Source organism: Ursus arctos, chromosome X (genome assembly GCF_023065955.2).
Source record: "Ursus arctos isolate Adak ecotype North America chromosome X, UrsArc2.0, whole genome shotgun sequence".
In the NCBI taxonomy this organism is placed as follows: Eukaryota; Metazoa; Chordata; class Mammalia; order Carnivora; family Ursidae; genus Ursus; species Ursus arctos.
In genome coordinates, this window is record NC_079873.1 from 69,776,246 (window position 1) to 69,800,669 (window position 24,424).

The window sequence follows — 24,424 nt, forward strand, 5'->3', positions numbered from 1 at the left end:
TCATGACAAAATATCCTGGTGAAAGTGTCCATTGGAAAGTAGAAAGTGAAAAACTGGAGCTAAGAGTAAAAGTAATTGCTAAAAACACAGACTGGAGTAGACTCTAGTTATTCTTTCCCTTTCAGAGAAAAACGAAAATGGTACTATACCTTTTCTTTCTTCAATAGTGGGGACATCTCTAAGTGGCAGGGAAGAATGATTGTTTACAAAACGTTTAAGATGCTTCAGTGTTTTGCCAGATATAACATAATCGAAAAAAAAGATAGCTGGATAAAAAGTAATTGGTGGAGGTAATACATTTCATGATTATATCTGTATTCATTTGGAAGAACAATTGGGAACCACTAGTAAATTTTGAGGAAAGATGCTAGTTAATAAAAATGATTTTGAAATGCATATAAGAGAATAAACTCTGGTATAAAACAAGGAGGTGGAAAGTACCCTTTTACTTTATCTTGAATTGTAAGAGAGACTACACACACACACACACACACACACACACATGCACGCACACGCACGCACACACACATGCACACACACAGTTCCCATTCACAAATATGGAAATGAAATTTATGAGGACTGAGTAGAAGGCATTATACAACAGCGAGGAACTTCATTTTTAATTAATTCCTAAGATTTTCTAAAAAATAAAAAAACCATAAAAACAGAATCAAATATTCCCAGATTTCAACTCCAGAAATCCTGAATTTAGGATTTGACTATCTTTGCTTCTAATTTAAATTCTAATCTACTCTACCATGAGGAACACATAGGGCATTTTTCCCTACTCTGGCGTATTTGGAACTTACCCAAACATACTCAGCATGTTAAGTATGTATAATGTCATTTTTCTTTGCTAAGTTACTGTCATCAAACAATACCTTGTGCATAAGAGTATAACCTATGTTGAAGGGAAAATGCATTTTCTGGTTTCATTTTGGTAAACATTGTAATATTGCAAATTTGTTGTCAGAGTATTAATTATCATACTTGCATACAGATTGCACTGCACTTAAAATCTTTTTAAATTTCAAGAACAAAGCCTGTGAAAAATCAAGGAAATTGAAAGAATTTGAGCTTTAGGATATAAGACCTAGTCTATTCTAGCTCTTAAGTGCTGTGGGAAGCCATTGCCTTTATAAGGCTTTTAAGATGTTTATAGCAAAACATTTTTCCCTGTGATTGCATTTTTCAAAGTACTAAAATACTGTGGAGAAATATGTTTTCCACCAGTTTTATGGCTCCCTAGATGCATTTTCTACAAACCTTGTATCTGTTTGGACACAAGCAGTATTGCAAAAAGACACCATGCCATTTGAACAGGGTATATAGCTTTGAAATGGTATGCGCAACGTACAAATCGGAATGTCAATATCATAAGAGTAATGCAGTTCAAATGCTACTCTTTCATTAAAGTGGAATGAGTAATTTGTTCCTATTTTAGATCTCTATTTTATTAGGAGTATTTTACGTCTGTGAAAATACTAGTGCCTTGTCTAGATACTTGTTGGCTTCAGTGGGTGGCCGGGAATATGATATTTCTGAAGTTTAAGCAGGGAAGACATAATAGCAGAATTGTCCTTTACAATATGTTTTATCCCATTGGAAAGTAGATTAAAAATAATTATCTGGGACCCGAAAATGCGGCTTGTGTATATTTTACATGTTTGGAAGAGCTGACAAAGTTTAAAGAGCTATGAAGTGTGCTTAATAAAATTTTGCTAATAACGGAGCCCACATTTTAAGCAAATGGGGGAAGATAACATGTATTTTAAGTATCCAGATAGGGAAGTATCCTCTGGGAAGTTGTAGCTGAGGCAACAAAGCAATATACACCATTATCCAAACTTAAATAGCATTATATCATTGCTTTTACACTCTGATAGTTTTTCTTAAAACATCAGACTGTCTCAGACGGTGTTAGGTAAAGTTAGGTGGTTTCTTAGGTTATTAGTAAATTCTCTTAAGATTCTGTGACACAGATTGTACTTGAGCATCAAAGGCTAACTATGGCATATTTCACTCTCAGTTAATACAGGTATTTTAACTGAAGGTAGGACGGAATCCATTGTCAGTAACCAAGAACAGGAGGTAATTTCAATGTCGTGTACAAAATATGGTATTTTCACACTGGAAAAAATGCCAAATAGGAACTGAATAATGGTTGGGGAAGTGAGAGTGGACACAGAGGCAGTAAGCAAAGTGATTTTCCCTAGGGATCAATTCAGATTAGGAAAATGACAATCTCTACGGGAACTGGATAGATACAGCTGCTCGGCGGGTGGAGGCATGCTCCCGAAAGTCATGCAAAGTGAATGAAGACAAGCACATGTCAAATGCATAAATGAATAATCTATGGTACTAAACTGAATAGAACTTCACTGGAATCAAATGTTATAATATTGATCCTTAAAGCACTTATCCAAATAACGGAATGGCTAAAATAGAACAATTTCATAAAATCGGAATCTGGGACAGAAAGTTTGAATGATTTGTTCAAGTCTGTTTACAAGACATTAGTATTATAAGATATTAGATGTTAGTTCTTAATTTCCTCTTTATTTCCATTTCTTTACATTGCAAGTTTCCTCTGGCTGAGTTCACAATATTTGAACATTCACACAAATAGAAAATGTTAGATGACTGCATTTAATATTAATTGTTGATTTGTGTTGGGCTTTGTGCAAAGTAGATTTTTAAAAATAATTTTTCCTCTAAAGAAATATCATTGACTATGATGAGTATGTATGAGGACAGGATCAGATAGGGAAAGAAAAGAGGAGAAAATCAGAGCGACCTAAACTGTCACTGGAAGTTGAGAGCTGAGAAATTACCCGGGCAGTTCTGAACAGTTTGTGCAGTTTTAGAGTAATTTGGATTACCCAATTTTTCACTCTTTATTTCAAGCTTTGAAATATATAAATATATATCTGCCTGCAAGCTAATTAAAACAACAAACTCTATTTTGTCTGCACAGACCCACACTCAGCATAGACATAATCTTATAATAATTCTGTATTTTATATTCAATAAACATTTTATATATTTCATTCAAACTAAAGCCCTTATGATACACGATGAAAATAAAATCCTTATGTACTAGGGTTATTAGCAAAAGAGAAAAATAACTGCAGTGTTTTTGCTTCAACACCTGCCATTCCATATGGATCCATAAATATCTGTAACAAATAATGGGTAAAGGAATTTCAACATTAATAAAATACGGCTGAATTTGTCAGGAAAATCTAAGATACATTTTTCCTGCTTTTTTTTTTTTTTTCAGTAGAAGGCATACTCTCCTTAAATTTGTATTTCTCCATGTGGATAAAATTGTAGCCCAAATTAAATTTAAGAAAAAAAAATGTGACTCGAATAATGTGAGCCTGAAGTCTTCCAACTACCTTAGAACTAATCTGAGCGATTTTAGTTACAAAATCTCGTTTGTTTTTGTCTGATTATTAGGAAGACAAAATACTATAAAACCTTAATGAATGGTTGCTATATTAAGTCCTTTAATCAATTTACTAGAAGACATTAAAGAAAAAAAAATTTTCATGGGCAAATCTTGGAATCAGTGTATACTCAATGCAGTTTTTTTTTCCCCTTAAACATTCCATATATAGAAGGCTAGCATAGCTTCAGATCCAGCCAATTTTTACTAAGGATCTACTATATGCTAAGTACAATACTAGGTACTTCCACTTTAGTTTTCTCATTTAAACCTCCCACAAACACTCTGAGGTGGTTCTTCCTATTCTAAAATAGGGACATTAAAGCTTTACAGGGCTAACATCCCAAGATACAGAGAGATCCAGTCATATTCGTTGCATTATGGGTGGAATAGCAGACTCACACATTTCAGGGGAAAAAAGATTTAAAACAAGAAAGTGGGGGTATTTGGTGATTGACCCTTGAGTAACCATTGAAGTTAAACTGAATGATACATTTGTGAAAACTTTCTAATTGATTGAGATTTTTTGGAATTATTTCTCTTTGTCATACAGGTAATATATAGTTGTCTGATGTAGTTATTAGAAGAAATCACTACCACGCTCTTCAATTTATAAGTCTGTGAACTCATTTTAATTTATAGTACAATGCCATGCACATCAGGTACTCACTACATGTTTCTGATAAAAGTCATTAAGTTAGGGGCTCCTGGGTGGCTCAGACGGTTAGGCATCAGCTTTCTGCTTAGGTCGTGATCTCCAGGTCCTGGGATTGAGCCCCACATCAGGCTCCTGGCTGGCTCAGTGGGGAGCCTGCTTCTCCCTCTCCCTCTGTCTCTCCCCCTGCTTGTGTGCTCTCTGTCTCTCTCAAATGAATAAATAAAATCTTTTTTAAAAGTCCTTGAGTTATTGCATTTAGAAACTCAGTAATTTGAAGCAACATTGTAACTAGTTTGGTTGATATTCTTTGTTCTGGCTATAAGTAGTTATGCATTTAGCAAAAATAGTATCTATTTTTACCAAAGCACTCCTGTGGATTTAGTAGCAATTATGGAGACCAATGAGACGTTGAAACACAGTTCTTTTTTTAAAATTTAAATTCAATTAGCCAACATATAGTACATCATTAGTGAAACACAGTTCTTCCCCTATAGGAACTTACAGCAGAATAGGGAAATAAAGGCACAACCAAATACATAGTAATACATAATAATAAGTAGAAAATGCCATAAAAGAGTACCCAAAATGTGCTTTGAATGTTTAGAGATTAAGACAAGTGGATTAAGAATTTATAAATTACATCATAGGATTGAATACAATGAAATCAGTAAAAAGAATACTGTGTACCATGAGTATATCTTTACAACAAAAGTATTTCTGTGATACACTGTTAAATAAAATAAAGTTTCAAAAATAAAGAAGTCATTAAGTTAGATATGAATATTGAAATAGAAGAGAGTAAAATTGAAACAAGCCCTTCAAACTAACTAGAAATGAAGATGAGGAAGAGCAATGTTAAAACATGAAATAAAATGGCGCATTAATATGTTCTATTGATGATGTTTATCCCTCCCACCCCCTTAGATGTATGTTATAAATTATTATCATTTTAACAAAAAAGAGCTTGTTCAATGGATAATGTAAGTTCTCATGGCAATAGACAACATCTAAAAGCAGGACTGTGCATTTGGTGAAGGTTGTTGAATGGAGCATTACTGATAGATGCCTACTTCTTTGATAAAACTAGAGATTTTCAGAGGAAAAGCAGTCGTTTTGATGTCTTAATGCCTCCATTACACAAGAAAAAAAATGTGAAAATTGTAGTGTTTTGCCCTAATAATTAACATTTATTCGAAAAATTCAGCTTTGTAAAATAGTTAAATTAAATGATTAGTGTCATTTTGAACAGGCTAGGTTTACAACAGTGTTGCTATTATGATTGCTCATCTATTAGGAAAACACTTCATAATTTTTATCACAAAAATATGGTGCCTTAGTGCCTCAATTTCTTATTTCTTAGCTAAAACAGAAACATCAGCATATAATCTCACCGATGTGTGTGTGGGCATTCATGCATGCATGTGAATGTTTGTGTGTCTGTGAGACAGAGGAGAGGGAGATAACTAATGATAAAAGAATGTTCTTAATTTTCTATCATTGGTATGGTGGTAAAATAAACTATGACTTGCACAGATTATAAATAGGTATAATTGCAGTTATTAGTGAGGATATCTATATATAAATGTCAAACCTGTGTATCTATTCATTTGTTATTGAAGGGTTTATAGGAGGTGACAAATTATAAACTGCTATATAGAGTATTCTTGCCAAGTTTTCCATGACAGTGTCATTCTGATTTTGAATCATCTTTACTTTTTAATCTTAATTCTGCCAGAATACCCACTTTCCACCTTTCTTGAGTACAGGGAAATAGTATCTAAGGATTAATGCATTGAACTGTGGTTTTCCTTATTAAACAATTGCTCATGTTAAATTCATTCTTGGAAAAGAATTTTGCTTTTATCTGCGTAGACTCACTGTTTTTTACTATTTTGCTTCCTGATTCTACGTTTACAAATAGGTTCCATTATACACTTCTTTTCAGGGCAATGTAAATTGACTTTTAGGATCTCTAGATCTATAGAAGAAGCTAGTTGATGCGTCTTTAATTTCATGCAATTCTTAAAGCTGTGGAAATATATACTTAAAATTTAGTTATCATTTTGAAATGATTTCTTAAAATTGTACAGACTAGTTTAAAAAGATATCGTGATAGGAGGCAATATTAATCCTCTTTAAATGTAGCAAAATTTGACCTTAATATGGTCCAATGTTTCCACAAACTGTGGTCCCCAAACCGGCAACATCAACTATCAGTTGGGCGCTTAGAATTTCCAGTTGCCAGTCCCTACCCCAGGCCTACTGAATCAGAAACTTTGGGAGTTGGGAGCTTTTTAAAAAACATCTTCAGAACATTCTGATACATGATAAGGTTTAAGAACTATTGCTGTTAAAGTGCTAGATATTAGTATCTTGTTCCCTTGTACCTTCCACCAAACCTCTCTAGTCAGGCATGTTAACTAAGTCAAAACAACACAACGACAACAACAAGAACAACAACAGTGATTTTAAAGTTAGCACCTGAATTTCCAGGTCAGAACAATAAATTCCCCTTCCTTATTTGTGCCAGATTAAGAAGAGAGGTTTCTTCCCTAATTGATGGAAAGGCTTGCATATTTCCTGGCAGAGAAACAAAATGAGCAATCTGCTTTACAGCCTCTGCAGTCAGCCAGATGACTGAATCCCTAGTAAGGGTAAAAGCAGACTTATATTGAAACCCTGAGGCCATTTTAAAGGTAAGTCAGCATAATAAAACATTATCACCTGGAAGAGTCAGTTAATTGATGGAAATGTGTGTCCTCCCCACAATCTTTCTTAAACCCATCTCTTTAAAACCTCAGCTTCCTTCCAATTTTACCTCTGTGCCCACTCCTGCCTCTTGTTTGTCAATTTCTGACGCAGACTGTTACATTATTACTCCCGATTCAGTTAACGTTATCTCTGCAGCCTTTTTCACAGAGTAGCCAGGGTGGTTTTCTGGAGAAGAGACTTGCAGGTGCCTCTGGACTGTTTGGTTGTTCATATTAGAAATTTTTGCCTGTCTTGCAGTTTTCAGAGCAAATTCTGGTCTATGTTTAAAATTTCTTTCCATTCTGGATCCTCAGCTTTTTTTTTTCTCTAAATTTCTAGGCTCTAGTAAATATAGATCTACTTTAAAAAACCCAGTCAAGTTTGCTTTATCTTTGATGCAGTAATACATCATCTCAAAGATGATGGGAGAGTATGTGTGTGAGCCAGAAAGATTTATATTTTACTATTTTTTGCTCAAAGGACTATGATATGTAGACAAGTTCAATAAATATAAAGTAGGCATGTTATGACAACTATAGCAACTATTTTTCAAAATTGCAAAATTTCAGTTTGTCCCATTATCTGTATGGTAATCATTGATTTTATTGAAAAGGCTGAGGTTTGACCAGAAACTCTTTACCTCCGCTCCTTTCTTCCTTTCTCTGACCATATACTTATAAAAATATTTTAAAAATTACATATTCATGTACAACCTTGTCTTTTTGAATAGAAAGAAATAATGGAATCAATTTGATGATTAGAAATCTTACCTCAAGTTTTAAGGTTACCAGTCTGCATATCCAAAGTCATTACACATGTTGCAGACCCAGGATAGTTACAATTGTAGATGCTAAGAGGACACCAGTAGGAAAATTTTTAAAAAGACCAAGTTCCCACTTTCATGAAGAGTATATTGTAGTGAGATAAAATGCATAACAAAAATAGTAAATAAGTCAGTTACATTATATATTATTGGTGTTAAATTTTCTAGGAAAAAAGAAAACCTGTCAAGGGAATGAAAATAGGGCTGCAGAGTGCAATATTAAATAGAATGTTCAGTATAGATTTCAATAATAAGGTGCCATTTGAGCAAAGAACTGAAGTTGGGCGCCCAAAATTAAATGCATAAGAACTATAAAACATACTTTGTAAAGCATTGTGTTAGTTCTAAATAACTGATAAACTTATTATTTTATTAAGCTTATTAAGCTCTCTAGTTCAATTTTGACAGTCAAAAATGTCTCCAGCCATTGCCAGATGTCCTTTGGACTGCAAAATTACCCCCCGTTGAGAAACACTGACCTTAACTTACAAAGTCTCCCCAGGCCTTTGATAACTGAAAAAGTAACATTGGCTTACTTTAGGGTGAAGCCAGGCTTATCTCATTACTACTTAAAGAAGAATCTTGCCACACGTTTTATGAGGTGTTAATGGATGCTTAGCTGGTCAAAATATTTTACTATAGGATCCTCTCCTACTCCTAGGAATTTTCAACTGCCATTTAATTTATTTAACAAACAATTATTTTGCATTTCCTTTGGGTCGGGCATTGTTGTACAAACTTTACAAATAGTAGCTCATTAATCTTTTTAACAACCTTATGAGATAGGTATTATTATCTGAACTTTATAGATGAGGAAATTGAGGCACAGAAAAATTAAGTAACTTCCCAGGGGCTAGCAAACCACAGGGCAGAGTTTCAAAGCTACACAGTCAGGCTTTGGCATCTTTTGTTCTTCATCACTGTGTTCGCAGCCGCCTAAATTAATAGATACCATATGCTTCTATTTAGCACTAGCTTTTTAAAGGCTCTGAGTTGTTCTGCTTTAATAGATTGAACAGATAAAAACGAAAACAACATGCCCAGTGATATTTGATTCAGATAAACAACAAATTATTATTATCATTTTAAAGATTTATTTATTTATTTGAGAGAGTATGTTGCATGCATGGGGGTGTAGGGGCAGAGGGAGAGGGAGACCAAGAGAATCTGGAGCAGATTACCCGCTGAGTGAGGCGCCTGACGTGCGGCTGGATCTCACCACCCTGAGATCATGACCTGAACTGAAATTGACTGAGCCACCCAGGCACCCCAACAACAAATTATTTTTTTTGTCTAACTATGTCCCATGGAGTATTTTGGACATCCTTACATTGAGAGATCATTTGCTATTTATCTGAAATTCAAATTTCACTAAACACCCTATAATTTATCTGCTAACCCTTGCTTTAATTAAAACTGTTTATCATTGTTTAACCCAGTTTTTTCAATGCTAGTTTGGGCAAGGAAACTTGTTGGTATACCTAATATCTTGGGGGAAGTCCATGGGATTTATTTTAATGACAATGGGAACACTTTTCAGCTAGAGTGAATGGATTAGTTTAAACGCTTACTCCGGACTGCAGTGATCTCTCTTTTGAGAGGCACTTAACAACCTATGTCACATGATTTCACACTTAATTGTCCATTTCTATAACTTGTTGACTTTTATTCAAGATGTGTCAGCTCCTTAACAGCAAGGACTGGGTATCATACTTCCTCCAACACTACACTGGATATAATATTTGTTATCAGCATAATATTTTTTTCTGAAAGATGACTTATTTCTAATTCGTAATTTATAAAGGAACCTGTTATGCCAAATTCGTAATCTAAGGATCTAGAACAAAGCAGGGGCATACTAGTTTTAGAAGTATTGTATCTCACTTTCTCAGGCTGGTGACCTTTTTCACCCTTTTGCTATGAGTTTTCGGTTTTCATTTGTCAGCATTATTTATTTTTCGTCTCCCTAAAGAAAGGTAACAATTTGGGGATCAAGTTTTTCTTTTCCACGTTTGGTAAGGGCGACATTTGAGTCATTGTTGGACTCAGACCGTGAACACTTCCTTATATTCATGCAAGTCACATCATTACACAGCAGTTGGTCATTTTATTGTTGTTATTGTTCCTCAGTTTGGAAGAGGGAAGCAGGTGTCTTGCTTGTGCCAAATGTAATATTGATGGCACCAACAAAAGAGTGTCTCTTGAGCAGCTGTATTTAGGGGAAAGCACTCAAATCAAATAGTGAAATATAATTTATTTGTTAAAGAATAAAAACTGATGACCTGATGGCAGGTTGCCGCATTTTCCCACTGCTGAGTGAGTCAGCGGTGTTCATTTTCTAATTATGTATTACAATCCTCCAAGCCCAGAGGAAAGAGGAAACACTGAACTCCATGAAAAAGTGGGAAAATAAGCACAATATTCATATAGAAAGTTCTAACAGTCTTTTTTTTTTTCAGATTTATTTATTTATTTATTTAAGAGAGAGAGAGCGTGAGTGAGAGAGAGCACAAGCAGGGGGCGCAGCAGAGGGAAGGCAGGTGCTCAACTGACTGAGCCACCCAGGCGCCCCTCTAGCAGTCTTGATTTTAATTTTGGGGGAGACTTTTTCATTCGGAGCATTTACCATATGTTTATCTTTTTTATACAGATAAAGTTCTTGTCAACTTTTGCATCTATTCATCTGGGCCCTAAGGAAGAAATTAAATTAAGAGCTTATTCTTCAAATGGATTGCCAAGGGCTGCTACAAAATATAGCAAGTTTAACAAACAGGCTCAATAAAAGCAGTCTCCACTTTGCTTCAATAAATGAAGAAGTTGCTCATGTCCTCAGCTAGATAGCAGTTGTCCTATCTTTATCTTTTAGTTTATGCCATTGTATCATGTGTGCTGATAAAAATTGTAACATACACATTTTGAACACCAGCCTTTTAAATCATAGCTCTCAGTCAAAACCTTTTCTTCCTGGCTTACAAAGAGATGCTCTTCTTTAACTGACAGTCTATGGTTCTAGTACTTGTCCATATTTAATTTTATTGGCAATTAGGATTTCTCAAACCTCCCAAATAAATTCCTACATAACAGTGAATGTCTTTAAACTCTGAGCAAAATGTTGATGTCATTCGGATGCGAAGATCTCTTACAAGATTGAAATATATTTCTAATGCATTTATTACACATTTTTGTAACATGTGATTTAAAATCAGGAAAAAAATGACAAATGGTTTGACACTTTTCACTCATTTACACCAAAATATAATACACTTCGACTAGCTTTTGGCTATTATGGACCTTAACATGCAATGTGACCTTGGTCTGAAAAAACATGTTTGGTTAGTACAGAAACTTAATCATAAGAAGTCGTAAGTAGAATCCTTCTTCTTTACTGCCCTTTTCTAGGTCTAGGAAATTTATTGCTTGTGGGACAGGTAGGATATGAACAATGGGCCAAATAGAGTCCAGGGTTATCTCATCAGTGTGAAAACTGCTGCTGAAAATCGATGTGACCTCTGCTACACTGTCATCCCAATTCCCACCCTCTGTGTCCTATTTGTCTTTTGGTAGAAGCTTAGATCTGTGTGCTGTCTCTATGTGTCTCTCTTGGGCCAGATTATCAAAATGAATCATTGCCTGCATACCTCTTATATTTCTATTTATTTTCCTGGTGTTGACTAGGTCCGATGAAATATGATTCTTTTTGCATTTGATCCTCACTGCGGCAAGCAACACCTAATTCAACTGTGTCCATCTCTTTAAAGAAGAGTAATGCTATTTTGAAACTTCAATCTACTGTACAGCAACATTACAAACCATAGACCATGCAACCTGTCTTCATAGTCAATAGTAATTTTCCTTTCAACCAATTCAATGGCATTTATTTAATCTCCAAATAGAAGACTTCTGGGAATTTTAATGTAGTTTTAATTTTGTTTATGCATCCTGAATGTACTGCTTTCCTTTTTGGATATCTTGTTTGTAGAATACCCCTCAGATTCTTATCACTGAGGTTACTTGTGTATAGAGGGATACATAACAAAGAATCCATTAATTTTAAGAACTCTGCCCCTGATACAAAATGTTTATTCAAGAGAAACGTATTATCTCTGAATCAGCAGGATGTCAATGTTCTAAATTCGTAGCAGTTCATTTTGTAAAAATAGATCTTCCAAGGTGCATAAATTCATACTTTTAGATTTATAAACATCAATACAAAGGTGCAAAACCTCCCCAGTTATTATCAATAAATCATTATGAAGTTATTCTATCCACTTGTCATGTGCAGAAAACAAAATACTAGCTAAATACAGACTTCAAACAATACAAATAAGACATAATATTGTTTGGTTAGGTGTTAAGAAATGTACTTTAGAAGCATTAGAGATGATGCTTAAAACATTTTAGAATTTAGTTTTTTAGTGACATATTTCAAGTGTTCAAACTTTGTAGTTGAAGTAGATCACAGAATTTCTGATAATGTGCTCACTCCCTCTGGAATACTTCACCTCTTCTAAAACTACCACTAGCAAAGAAGGAAGGAAGGAAGGAAGGAAGGAAGGAAGGAAGGAAGGAAGGAAGGAAGGAAGGAAAGAAGGAAGGAAGGAAGGAAGGAAGGAAGGAAGGAAGGAAGGAAGGAAAAAGGGAAAGAGTTTAGGGTTAATTTTACAAGGGTGTTGTACAAAACACATGCATCATGCATTTATAATCAAAATATTTTTTAAGTTTTATGATAAAACAATTCCTAAGAATATGTTCATTATAGCTTCCTGCACTAAAAGAAAATTAACAGGTTAATTTATACATTTTATTGAATTCTTTAAGACCAATAAACAACTGTTTTTTTATAACATTTTGGGTTTTTTTTTGTTTTTTTTTAAAAGTTGCAATTCAATAAGATATATATATATTTTTAATAATATTTTATTATATTATGTTTGGATTCAAATAATACAAAACTGTTAATTCTATAATATAATTGCTTAGCATTTTTTTATCCATACAGATTTTGGCAAACTGAAAATTGTACAAAAAAAGAAGTTGGAAACAGTGATCTCTATTAAAAGCATTTTATTCAGAGATAATGCTGTCCTGCTAAAAATATCACAGAAGGTTCCCACAATTCTATGCCATAGCTTCCCGTACAGTAAATGGGGCATACCATTTGCTACGGAACAAACCATGATGACTATGAAATCCATGTGGTTCAAGACCCTGCATACTACATGTAAAGACTGCTTGGAGTTGAAAAAATTAGCTCTAACTATATGATAAATGCATATTCCTATCTCCAATGGAACTGGAACCAATAGCTAAATTTTTGTGAAAATTGGTTAGGTCCAGATTCAAGCCTAGTGTTTTTTTGTTTTTGTTTTTGTTTTTGTTTTTGTTTTTCTTGAATGACTCTCATACGGGGTCACTGAAAATTTTACTGACCAGGGAGATGCATATTTTCAAACTTTGTCTGTGCCCAGTTACCGAAATGAAGAGACTACAGTGAGTAGAGTAATTTTGTTTGAAGTGCTATGATTCACCCCATCATGTACTGCTGTTGAAGCCATTTAAGAATACCAGGGTTTGAAAGATACAGATGTGGTAAAACGAAGGGACACCGGCACCCCAACATTCATAGCAGCAATATCCACAATAGCCAAACTGTGGAAGGAGCCAAGATGTTTTCCAACAAATGAATGGATAAAGAAGATGTGGTCCACATATACGATGGAATATTACTCAGCCATCAGAAAGGATGCTTACCATTTACATCAACTTGGGTGGAACTGGAGAGTATTATGCTAAGTGAAATAAGTAACAGGAGAAAGACAATTATCATATGGTTTCACTCATATGTGGAATATAAGAAACAGTGCAGAGGACCATAAGTAAAGGGAGGGAAAATGAATGGGAAGAAATCAGAGGGGGAGACAAACGATGAGAGACTCTTAACTATGGGAAAGAAATGAGGGTTGCTGAAGGGGAGATGGGTGGGAGGATGGGGTAACTGGGTGATGGGCACTAAGGAGGGCACATGATGTGATGAGCATTGGATACTATACACAACTGATAATTTGTTGAACACTATATCTGAAATTAATGATGTGCTATGTGTTGGCTAGTTGAATTTAAATAATAATTTAAAAAATACCAGTGTTTGTAGAGCCTGGGTAACTCAGTTGGTTAAGCACCCAACTCTTAATTTCAGCTCTAGTCATGATCTCAAGGTCATGAGATCAAGCCCTGTGTCTGTTGGGCTCTGTGCTTGGTGGGGAGTATGCTTGAGATTCTCTCTCTCCCTCTTCTTTTGCCCCTTCCCTCCATTCTCTCTCTCTCTTTCTCAAATAAATAGATGAATTAAAAGGAAAAAAAAGGAATACCAAGGTTTGTTTGGCTATCTTCCAAGATTACTTCTTTGAAGCAGTTTATTTTTACCTATGTCAAAAAAACCCCAGTTTCTAATTGCAGGGGAAATTTTGTTGTCTGATTTGTATGTCTCACATAAAACATGTACAATCAGAATTCAAGTACATAGTCAAGTAGTTAGCTTCTCAGTGTAAGAGAAGATTCCTTTCGTCATTAGATATATCTGTTCAAAACATCTTATTAAACAAAATTCTATTGGTGTCTCTTTATCTGAAGCTAAGAGAGAATCTTATTAAAGTGATGAGAATGTGGGAGAAGATAATATAAAAATAAAAAGGGTGAAAAGATACAACTTGTGTTTTTACACCACAGGTAATATTTTTTCAGAAGTAGTATTCTTCAAAATAAAAGGTAATACTGGAAATAATCCAAATAGTGAATAATTAAGCAAAAAACAATGTATCCATGTAATGGAACACTTTCCATCAATAAGAAGGAAGAAACCACTGATACATGCTACCACATGGATAAACATCAAAAACATTATGCTAAGTGAAAGAAGCCAGACATAAAAGACCACAGATTGTATCTATTTGTGTAAAATATTCAGAAAAGGCAGTCCTATGGAGGCAGAAAGTAGATTAGTTGCTGCCAAGGGCTGGGGGTGGAGAATGAGATTAACTGTAAATGGGCATAAGGGGTATTTTGGGGGTGATCAAGATGTTCTAAGAGAGATTTGTGATGGTGGCTGCACAACTCTGTAAATTAACTAAAAATCATTGAAATGTACACTTAAAATAGGTGAATTTTATTGTGTATGAATATACTTCGATAAAGCTATTTAAAGAGTGGAGATGATAGATAGGTAGATATAGATAGGTAGATGATGATAGATAGATAGATAGATAGATAGATAGATAGATGATAGATAGATGACAGATTTGAAAAGGACAAAAAAAAAGCAGTGTATGCTTTACAAGGAGGTGATCTGATTATTTAATTTATAGGTATTCATAAACATATCATAAATGTGTTTCTCCAAGTCTCATTCCTCTTTAGCAGTAAATGTTTCATTTTCACTGATTATTTACTGAAACATTTATTTTGAGAAACTAGAGGCAGCTGAGGAATAGGTATGACTTCCAATTAAGAGTTTTCCATCATCTAGTTTTAGAAACAAAATATTTATAGATGCTGTTAGAGGTAAAGGAAACACAGTGAAAATTTTGACCTGTTAATTTGTGAACATTCTGATATTAATTTTGTTTTTTTTCCAGAAGAAGTACCATTTCAAATTCCAATGATGAAATCACCCTTGGACAAGATTCAACTGACTCCTGGGCAGGCATTGCCTCCTGGATTCCCTGGACCATTCATTTTTGCTGATAGTCTGTCCTCCGTGGAGACTCTGTTGACCAACATTCAGGTCAACAATATTTCTATAAACAAAATAAATGTAATACAAGACATTAGCATCTACATAAATTATTTCATATTTGAGAAAGTAAAACAGATAAGATGAACTGCATGTCATTTGCTATACTTTGACAGGGTCTACTGAAAGTGGCTTTGGATAATGCTCACATCCAGGAGAAGCAGATTCAACAAGAAAAAAAGGAACTGCGAATGGAGCTCTATAGAGAGAGAGAAATTAGAGAAAACCTTGAAAGACAACTCGCAGTTGAGCTTCAAAGCAGAAGTAAGTTTAACAAGTTCAATTACAGAATAAATATTTTGTTGTAGATATTTTCAATACTAGTAGAAATATTCTCAGGTTTAGTTCGGAACTACTAAAAAAAAGACAAGCTAAGAATCAAATGCTGTGTGTAATCCACATGGTAAGATATCTATACTATTTCTCTTTATTATAAAAGATAATGGAATAGATCTGGACTTCAGGCCAGTTGCAGATTTGGAAAATATGAATATTCTTAGTTTTCTCACAATTTCATAAAATACCCCTGGATATAGCTAATCTATTAATTTCTTGTAGATGGAATGCTTACTCTTTGCCAAGAACAGTGAATGCTAGATTCTGGGGATTTAAGATAAATAAAACTCAGTCCCTGTCCTTGAGGGATTTACATTTCAGAGGGCTAGCACAACCAACCGGTGTATTTCAAGTGATAAGAGCAATGATGCACAGTATAAATGGTTATATAGAGAAGGGGTAGTTAGTTCAGCTTGGTGAGGTAGTGAATGGTTGAGGAAGGCTTCCTCATGCTGATACTTGAACCTGAGTCTTGAAGGTCATTAGGCTAAGAAAGGGCATGAGAGTATCTGAGTGATTTGGACATTCTAGATAGAGGTATCAGTGAGCGTAGGCGTGAAGGCAAGAAGCCTCATACATTGGCAACTATAAACAGTTTTTATTACTGTGGCTCTGAATTCTATGAAATGAATTGTGGGAGATGAGGGAGAAAGATGAGGGTAGAGGCTAAATTGTGAAGGACATTTTTAACCACATAAAAGATTAGCTTGGATTTTGTCTTACAGGTGATAGGAAGTAGTCAAAGATAAGCAGGGGGGATGATCTGGTCTGATTTCAATTAGACCACTTTGGTGTTGGGAATAGATTAGAGAGGGCTTGGAGTAAGACTCAATACGAGGAAATTATGTAAAAGGAGTTTGCCTCTTTTATGTGAAAGGAGTTTGTTCCTGGCCGTGGTGATGAGGACTGAACTAAGATAGCATAAGTGGGGATGGAGACAAGAGATAATGGATAATTAATGTTCACAAGTAGAATTAACTTTCCAACCATGGGTAGACATTAGATTATGTACAAATATGGACAAAGAGACTAGTTCATATCAAAACCAGATAAAATTTAAAACTTCACTTCAGCCAATAATTTCCACCTTTTCCTAACATTTACCATAAAATACTAAAGAGCAGCCAGAGTGATGACTGTGAATTTCAACTTCTTTTCTCTGCTTACTCTTCTGTAGAAGGGTCACAAAATAAAAATTCAATAAAATAGTTAGAGTGGGAAGGAGAGGCAAAGAAAGGGAGGGAAAATCCACAAGGTAGATAATGCCTCCTTAAACAAGGAAGAATAATTCCAGTTGAGTGAAATCCACTAACTTTACATTATTCCAAAGTAGAATATTATACTCCAAAAATTTTGGCAAGTAATTGAAAACTTGTATATTTTCCTTAAGGCCTAGGGATCATTATTAGTCTGGTTCAAAATATAAATTGTCACTACATTTAAAAAAGAATTAAACCTGTTTAAAAAATAAAATCTTAAAAAATGGGGGGGGGGGGCACCTTGTTGGCTCAGTTGGTAGAACATGTGACTCCTGATCTCAAGGTTGTAAGTTCAAGCCCTACGTTGGTTGTAGAGTTTACATAAATAAACAAATAAGTAAGTAAAATCTTAAAAACGAAAGAATTAAACCTCTCATTGTCTTGTCAAAGTCATTAAATACTATTAAGCAAAAGCTAATTTGTCTTTGTAAAGTTTAGAAAAATTCATTGATTTCTGGTATTTGGTATACAAAATGGATTATTATGATTAGGAGTCATAAAAACATATTTTAGTAGGATATTTTTTATACTAAAGAAGATAATAATCATATGTTAAATATAATAACATTCTCAGATTGACTTATGTGTATCTACTACATAGAGTAAAACTGGCTTCTAACTTTTAGGGTTATACTTGTACCAATTTCTGTTCATTAACTTCTCATAGACTCTTCAGATCTATCTGTATAATTACTATCACATCTATTGTCTTTTAAAAATGCCTAGACATCGTAGGGGTGCCTGGGGGGCTCAGTTGGCTCAGGTTGTGATCCTGGGGTCCTGGGATAGAGCCCAGAGTTAGGCTCCCTGCTCAGTGGGGATCCTACTTCTCCCTCTTCCTTCCTCTCCCTCTGCCCCTTCCCCCAACTCAGGCTCAGGTCATGATCTCCTGGGTTGTGAGATGATAGATCCCGCATTAGGGCTCCACACTCAGTGTGGAGTTTGCTTGAAGATTCTCTCCCTCTGATTCTCAGTGTCTTTGTTTCAAGTTTTCCAATTTTGTTATTACCTCAGACCTCTGAATTTTTGTTTCACATAAATATAAATTTACCTGGGTAAATTATTCTTTTCATGTTGCTGAAGGTCATTTATGTGAAAGACCTTGAACTGTGAAATAAATACAAGTGAAACTTAAATAATTCAGTAAAACATTTTAATTATATGTGAACACTTTTAACATTTTTTAAATGTCATAAAATTTTTAATTTTGCATGTTTCTTGAATGTTTTTCTATTGTCACAATGAAAATATCTCAATTTTTAAAAACTGATTCAGAAAGACTATGAAGATTGGTATGCTTAAAACCATGCTATGAACCAATATATTGCAGGCACCCAAAATTTCTATCTAAGAAATTATGAAATATTTAATGCTATCATTAAAAGCATGTAGTTAATGAAAGTAGAAAATAATTTTCTCCCATTACTACCACTGCTATACAAATGCATGTTTATTATAAAACATATGCACTGCAAAGGTGAAAGCAGAAAGAGGTAAATTATCTGATTGAACACTGGTTGAATCTAATGAGAACTGGAACCAAAAAAAGCTAATGATATGGTTTGTGTCTCTCTCTGTATCTGTATCTATGGTTTATAATCCACCAAAACTGGCAACCCTATTTTATTGACCAAAATTTGCCAGTGATTTGCCTTTTCATATTTTAGCTACCATGCAAAAGCGTCTGAAGAAGGAGAAAAAAGCCAAGAGAAAACTGCAGGAAGCCTTGGAATTTGAATCAAAACGCCGGGAACAAGTGGAACAAGCACTTAAGCAAGCCACTACAAATGACAGTGGCCTAAGGATGTTGAAAGGTACTGTCTGATTTGGACTTTCACACTCAAGGTACACAAAGGAAAAAAAAACGATTTAAAAAAGAGAGAGATGGAGAAAGAAAGAAAGAAAGAAAGAAAGAAAGAAAGAAAGAAAGAAAGAAAGAAAGAAAGAAAGAAAGAAGAGGGAAGGAGGGAGGGAGGAAGGAAGGAAGGAAGGAAGGAAGGGAGGGGCAGGCTTTGTTCAAGAATAATTAAAAAATCAATTTGAGGCCAAGTGCTTTTGTTATTTATTAAATGTGTCAAAATAATCCCTATTCTGGGAGATACAAATAGCCTAGGAATAACAGGAAACCCTGCTGACTTTCACAGTAGAAGCAGTAATACTGATAATCTTCTTGCACCTAAAATGTAAGTATTTTATGTCCATTCATATTAAAATATGCTAATGATTGGTGTACTCTCTTCTAATGAATTATGGGATGATGGTTTCTTTAATGTAGATTGCATCAGTGTTGAGGGTTCAAGGAGGGCCTGGATGAAAAAAAAATGTTCTAAGTACATTCTTGGAGATTCTGTGAGAAGAGATGCTTCTGTCATGAAATCTAATTCCACATTTTTCTTATTACATTTTCAGTTCTGAGTCTTCACAACGTCATTTCATCTCATAGAATATTCGGGTTCTTCTTTCATAACACATTGACAGATTGTATTTTTAACTGACATGTTAAATATACATACGTATATTAACTAATATGTGTGTATAGCAAGTATAAGCCTAAGAATTGTATGCAATGTACACATACCCCATACATAGTATGACACACACATAAAACTAGAAGGATGCTTCAGTGTCCTAGACTAAGAACGAGTAAAGAATTTTTATAAATTCTTTCTTTCCAAAAGTTCAATTCCGGGGTGCCTGGGTGGCTCAGTCATCAGGCGTCTGCCTTCGGCTCAGGTTATGATCGGTCCTGGGATCGAGCCCTGCATTGGGCTCCCCACTCAGCGGGAAGCCTGCTTCTCCTGCTCCCGCTCCCCCGTTTGTGTTCCCTCTCTCACTCTCTCTCTCCCTGTCAAATAAAAAAAAATAAAATCTTTTAAAAAACAAACAAAAAGTTCAATTCCCGTCATTTTGAGACACAGAAAAGAAAGAGTAAGTAATTATACATTAATAATTTCCACAATGAGACATCTTAGTGGGAGCCAGCATCCTTGCTTATCAAAGGTTTCAAAAATAACATTTCTTGAGTAGCAATGGGACATATGTTCTGTGCACTCATTATTATTATTTGAGGCCCTGAACTTGTCGTTCTGAAGTGGTTCGACATTTTTTTCACATATTTAAAATCCACCCATAATTGAACTCCATCTAGGTATAGCTTTTCTATCATAAGGGAAAAACAGCTGTTTCTACAGCATGATGGGTACCTTGTATTCAAATTATTTTCTTATGTTAATCTTCGATGGCATTGGATGGTGCACTGCCATCTGTTATCACATTACCCAAGGGTGTCCAAGCAAATGTGTACATACAGAAATTGTCATATAAAGCTGTACTTCGTGGATATGGGTAGCTTTTAGATAATCACATCTCATATTTAAAATTGAAAATAAAAACCTAACTTCTTATTTCTTCTTTTCCTCAAATTTTTTTTTGTCCAAAACAATTCGTGTATCCTTTTGCCCTTATAGCCAGTACTGCATAAAGACCACAAACCATAACTGTGTTTTGGTGTTCAGTGTACTTAGCATAGAAATAATCTCACCATCTATCACATTTTACAATGCAAAATATAGCATAAGAATGGGGAACTTCCATTTATGTAATTGTATCCATCTTTTTCTTATTCTACAGTCAGGTCATGTTACCTGATAGTCTGAGGGGATTATTTTCCTGAGAATTATCTCTAGAGAATGAAATAAAGAAGTATTTACTATATACTTGAAAATATATGCCAAACTGTAGAATTCAGCTATAGTTTATAATCCTCCCTCTTACCATTAAAAACAAACATACAAAAACAAAAATGCCATCTAAGGTCTTGTGTTATCTATGGGACCAAATTACTGCTTTCACCTTAAATGGAATCAGAAAAAATAGAATTGTACCTTAATCTTGAATGTCACTTCTTTCAGATACTGGAATTCCAGACGTTGAAATAGAAAACAGTGGGACTCCTCATGATAGCACTGCTATGCAAGGTACAGTAAACAGCATACTCCTCTCTAAAACTGTCTGATATGGGGTGGGCGTGAGCTCCTATGTTGATGTTCTTTATATAAATAAAAGAAGTAAGTTTATTTCTTCTTACTTTATGGCAGAGGGAGAAGTCTTCAGTGTTTTCTGAGATTATACACATAAGGACTAATAATTTCACATATAATGTGGGCAAATCTCTTGTATGTTTAGCTGTTAAAAGAATGTATATTTATGTGTTAGGCGTATTCTAAAAATTCATAAATGTGAATATAATTTACTTTTCCGAAGTGTACATTAATATACTTTAAAAAACCTCACTACTGTTTATAAAAGCCACAGGTAGAATAATCATAACCTATCAATATGTTTAATGAGTTCTAGACAACACTCTTTATCAACCTCTAAATTCCAATGCTAAATTTAGATTACTTTAGAAACCATCTAAATATGGAAATAAGAGCACGACTCATAATTCATGATTCTCAGGATTCCCGTAAATGTTTAGATCCTTTAAAATATTTAAAAATCTTAGTATAAGAGAATAGATGAAACAAGTCAATATAGAATTTCACTGGCGTGCAAAACAACCTGAAAAGAGAAATTGAATTTAACCACTAGAGTTTTTCTAGTCTGATTCTAATTCAGTTTTCTAGCCCTTTTTTTATGCGGATTACCTTTATTTTTATGTTTAATATGAAAAAAATGTCTCACTGTAATAAAAAAAAGAAAAGGCATCTCCACGAGAAAATGATTTCCTAACTTCAGAAAGCAAGACAATCATGGATATGTTGCTTGCTAGAAGATTAACTAATCAATGCTTTTTCATTATGTGACGACTAGATCTCCATGAAGGTAACAGAACTAGATGTGAGTAAAAGATCCCTTTGGGTTCTTTTGTGTGTCACCATTTATGTGGCAGTTTCAGAAAATTTAGAAACCCTCATTCATTTAAATTCGCCCATCATTTTTACAAAACTAGGAATGTCAGAACTCATGGATCTTCTGATAATGCCTGTTTCTGCTGCGGTGGAGTCGACCTAACTAATGCATTAATTTTGCTAAGTGTGAAAGCATGTATGTTTAGTTCATTCAGTGAAGATTTTGATATTTCTTATCCCTCTTTTGCTTGCTTGCTTTCTTCCCTCAGTTTACAAGTTGTGTCTATGTGACCAAAGCCAATATGGACAAGACTCAGTGTTTGTCCAATCAATTCACCACAGTTAAATTTATGAGGAAAGCCCCACTAATTTTGGGCTACCACTAGTTGAGTTTGCCACCACATATTGGGCCAAGATAGGGCTGAGTAAGCCTGAAGCATTTGATGACTTCTTAATTTGTGGCACACAAATATAGACCCAGTCTCTTATGGAATATTGGGTTTGATTGTGCCCCTCCTTTGATGGGATGTAAGGTCAGCTTTGGAACTGGAGAGGTTAAAGCAAACACACCATCAGTGGGTTGTCTCTTTATTATCCTTTAATCCTATACTTTCAATCCATTGCTGTTTGTTTAATGTATATGATGCCTTATTTTGCAGTAGTGACATCTTTCCCAACTTTGAAAATAAATGCAAGCTTTTTTACTGTCCTAAAGGTATTTCATTTCCATGCAACAAAAAATGGATATCTTATTCATGGGAGGTTAGTTAGATGATATAAATCAAAAACCTTCCATTCGGTTTAAATTTTCTTATTTTAACAAAATCTGCAAAGAATGGCTTTTGCACATTAATTTGTGATTAGGGTAGGGCACATTTAATATTTATTTTCATTGAGCATACTTTTAATAAGTTCCATTTTTTGCTGGCTAAACATGAGGGAATTAGTACATCTTTAAAAGGATTAAGAGAATTTATTTTAAAGCAAGGGACTTAACTTCTATTATTTTTATCATTTAATTTTTATCATTTTTTCAAATCTAATAGTGTCAATATAGTAAAGTATGGTGTGTTAAAAATTACTTATTGAATGTCTGTCTTTTAGGTTATGTTAAATAATCTTGAGAAATGTAATGAAAATGGAAAAGTACACATTCTCATCTCTCTTAGCATAGCATTTAAGCACTATAAATGATAAAGTTCCCATCATCAATTTATGGAAAACTAGAGTGAATGCTTTGTGTTATATGACAGTAGAATCACAATTTAATATCTAAAGTAAGTTTATTTATTTATTTATTTTTGATGTAGTAGTGTTCCATGCTTCATTGTTTGCGTATAACACCCAGTGCTCATTGCAATACTCGCCCTCCTTAATACCCATCACAAGTTTATTTTTTGAGAAAAAAAAAGTTTTATTAGCCAGTGGGATAGGTGCCAGAAAATATTATCAGGACTGTTTTGAATATAGTTCACAAAATCAATCAATTCGAGTAATTACCTGAAAAATCCCAGTAATATTACTTATTATTTAAGATGTTCAGTATTGAAAAATTCTTTTATATGCATTTATGAACTTCTTACAATGTATAATGCCTGGAAAACATAAAATGCAAACTTGGCCATTATTTTTTCATTCTTCCTAGTAGTTTTGTGCTTCCTACTAGTTTTATAGTTTTTATCTTTTGTGACTTATTTTGATACTGATTTCATCTTTCCATTTCCCTCAATTACCCATTTCTTATCTTGGAAAAGTATTTGCTAGCATTGTTTATGAGGGCCAATTCATGCAGGCCAATCCAGTGCCATTTCCAAAACTCATTTTTGTCACAGCAAACAATTCCAGCATCAGTGAAGTCTTTTCTCTTCCTATTGTCAATAGCTCTGCTGGATAGAAATCTATCAATCACCCAGTGCTCTCACTTTTGAAATTAAATTAACTCCAATGGGATATATCCTTAAGAGAGTTTAAAGAGGGCTTGGAAGAACGTTGCTCGGCCATCTTCAAAAGTATTAAGGTCATATACAGTTTTATGATAATTATCACACGGACTTTAGTACAAATATTCTTTGTACTAAAATTCTTATATGTATTCTAAATCTCTTTAGCTTAGTTATTTCGTGTCTTTTATGCTTCGAATGTTGTTTGACAGAGAAGGTATGCATACACCACATTTTGTAACCCTTATTTTAGCAGTCTATCATAGCACCTCCTTCTGAATATTTTAAGGTGCTCAAACAACGAATACATACTCACTCTGACAGCTCTGTCCAGCTACTGCTGGAGGTGAAGGACGGTGGAGCATATACACGAATATTGTCCCACCTAGAGTCACATAACTCAGTTGAGGGCCTGCAGACAGCACATTAACCATCTTATCAACCAATCTCTGTTTCACATAAAATAAACATACTGGGTATCATTAAGTGCACCTTCAGATCAATGATTTTTGCAAATGACATTCGAGTACCATTTGTGTAGTGCATTTCTGCTGATAAAAGCAA

At 34.4% G+C, this 24,424-nt stretch overlaps 1 protein-coding gene across 1 annotated transcript in view; it reads left to right on the forward strand.

The window, feature by feature from the left end:
- Window positions 1-21,082, forward strand: part of DACH2 (dachshund family transcription factor 2) — an 807,630-nt gene extending 786,548 nt beyond the window's left edge. The window contains exons 9-12 of the mRNA XM_026480109.4: window positions 15,315-15,463; window positions 15,589-15,736; window positions 18,735-18,881; window positions 20,979-21,082. Of these exons, the coding sequence (XP_026335894.2) occupies window positions 15,315-15,463; window positions 15,589-15,736; window positions 18,735-18,881; window positions 20,979-21,082 (548 nt within the window). The remainder of the gene's footprint in view (window positions 1-15,314; window positions 15,464-15,588; window positions 15,737-18,734; window positions 18,882-20,978) is intronic.
- Window positions 21,083-24,424: the final 3,342 nt, after the last annotated feature.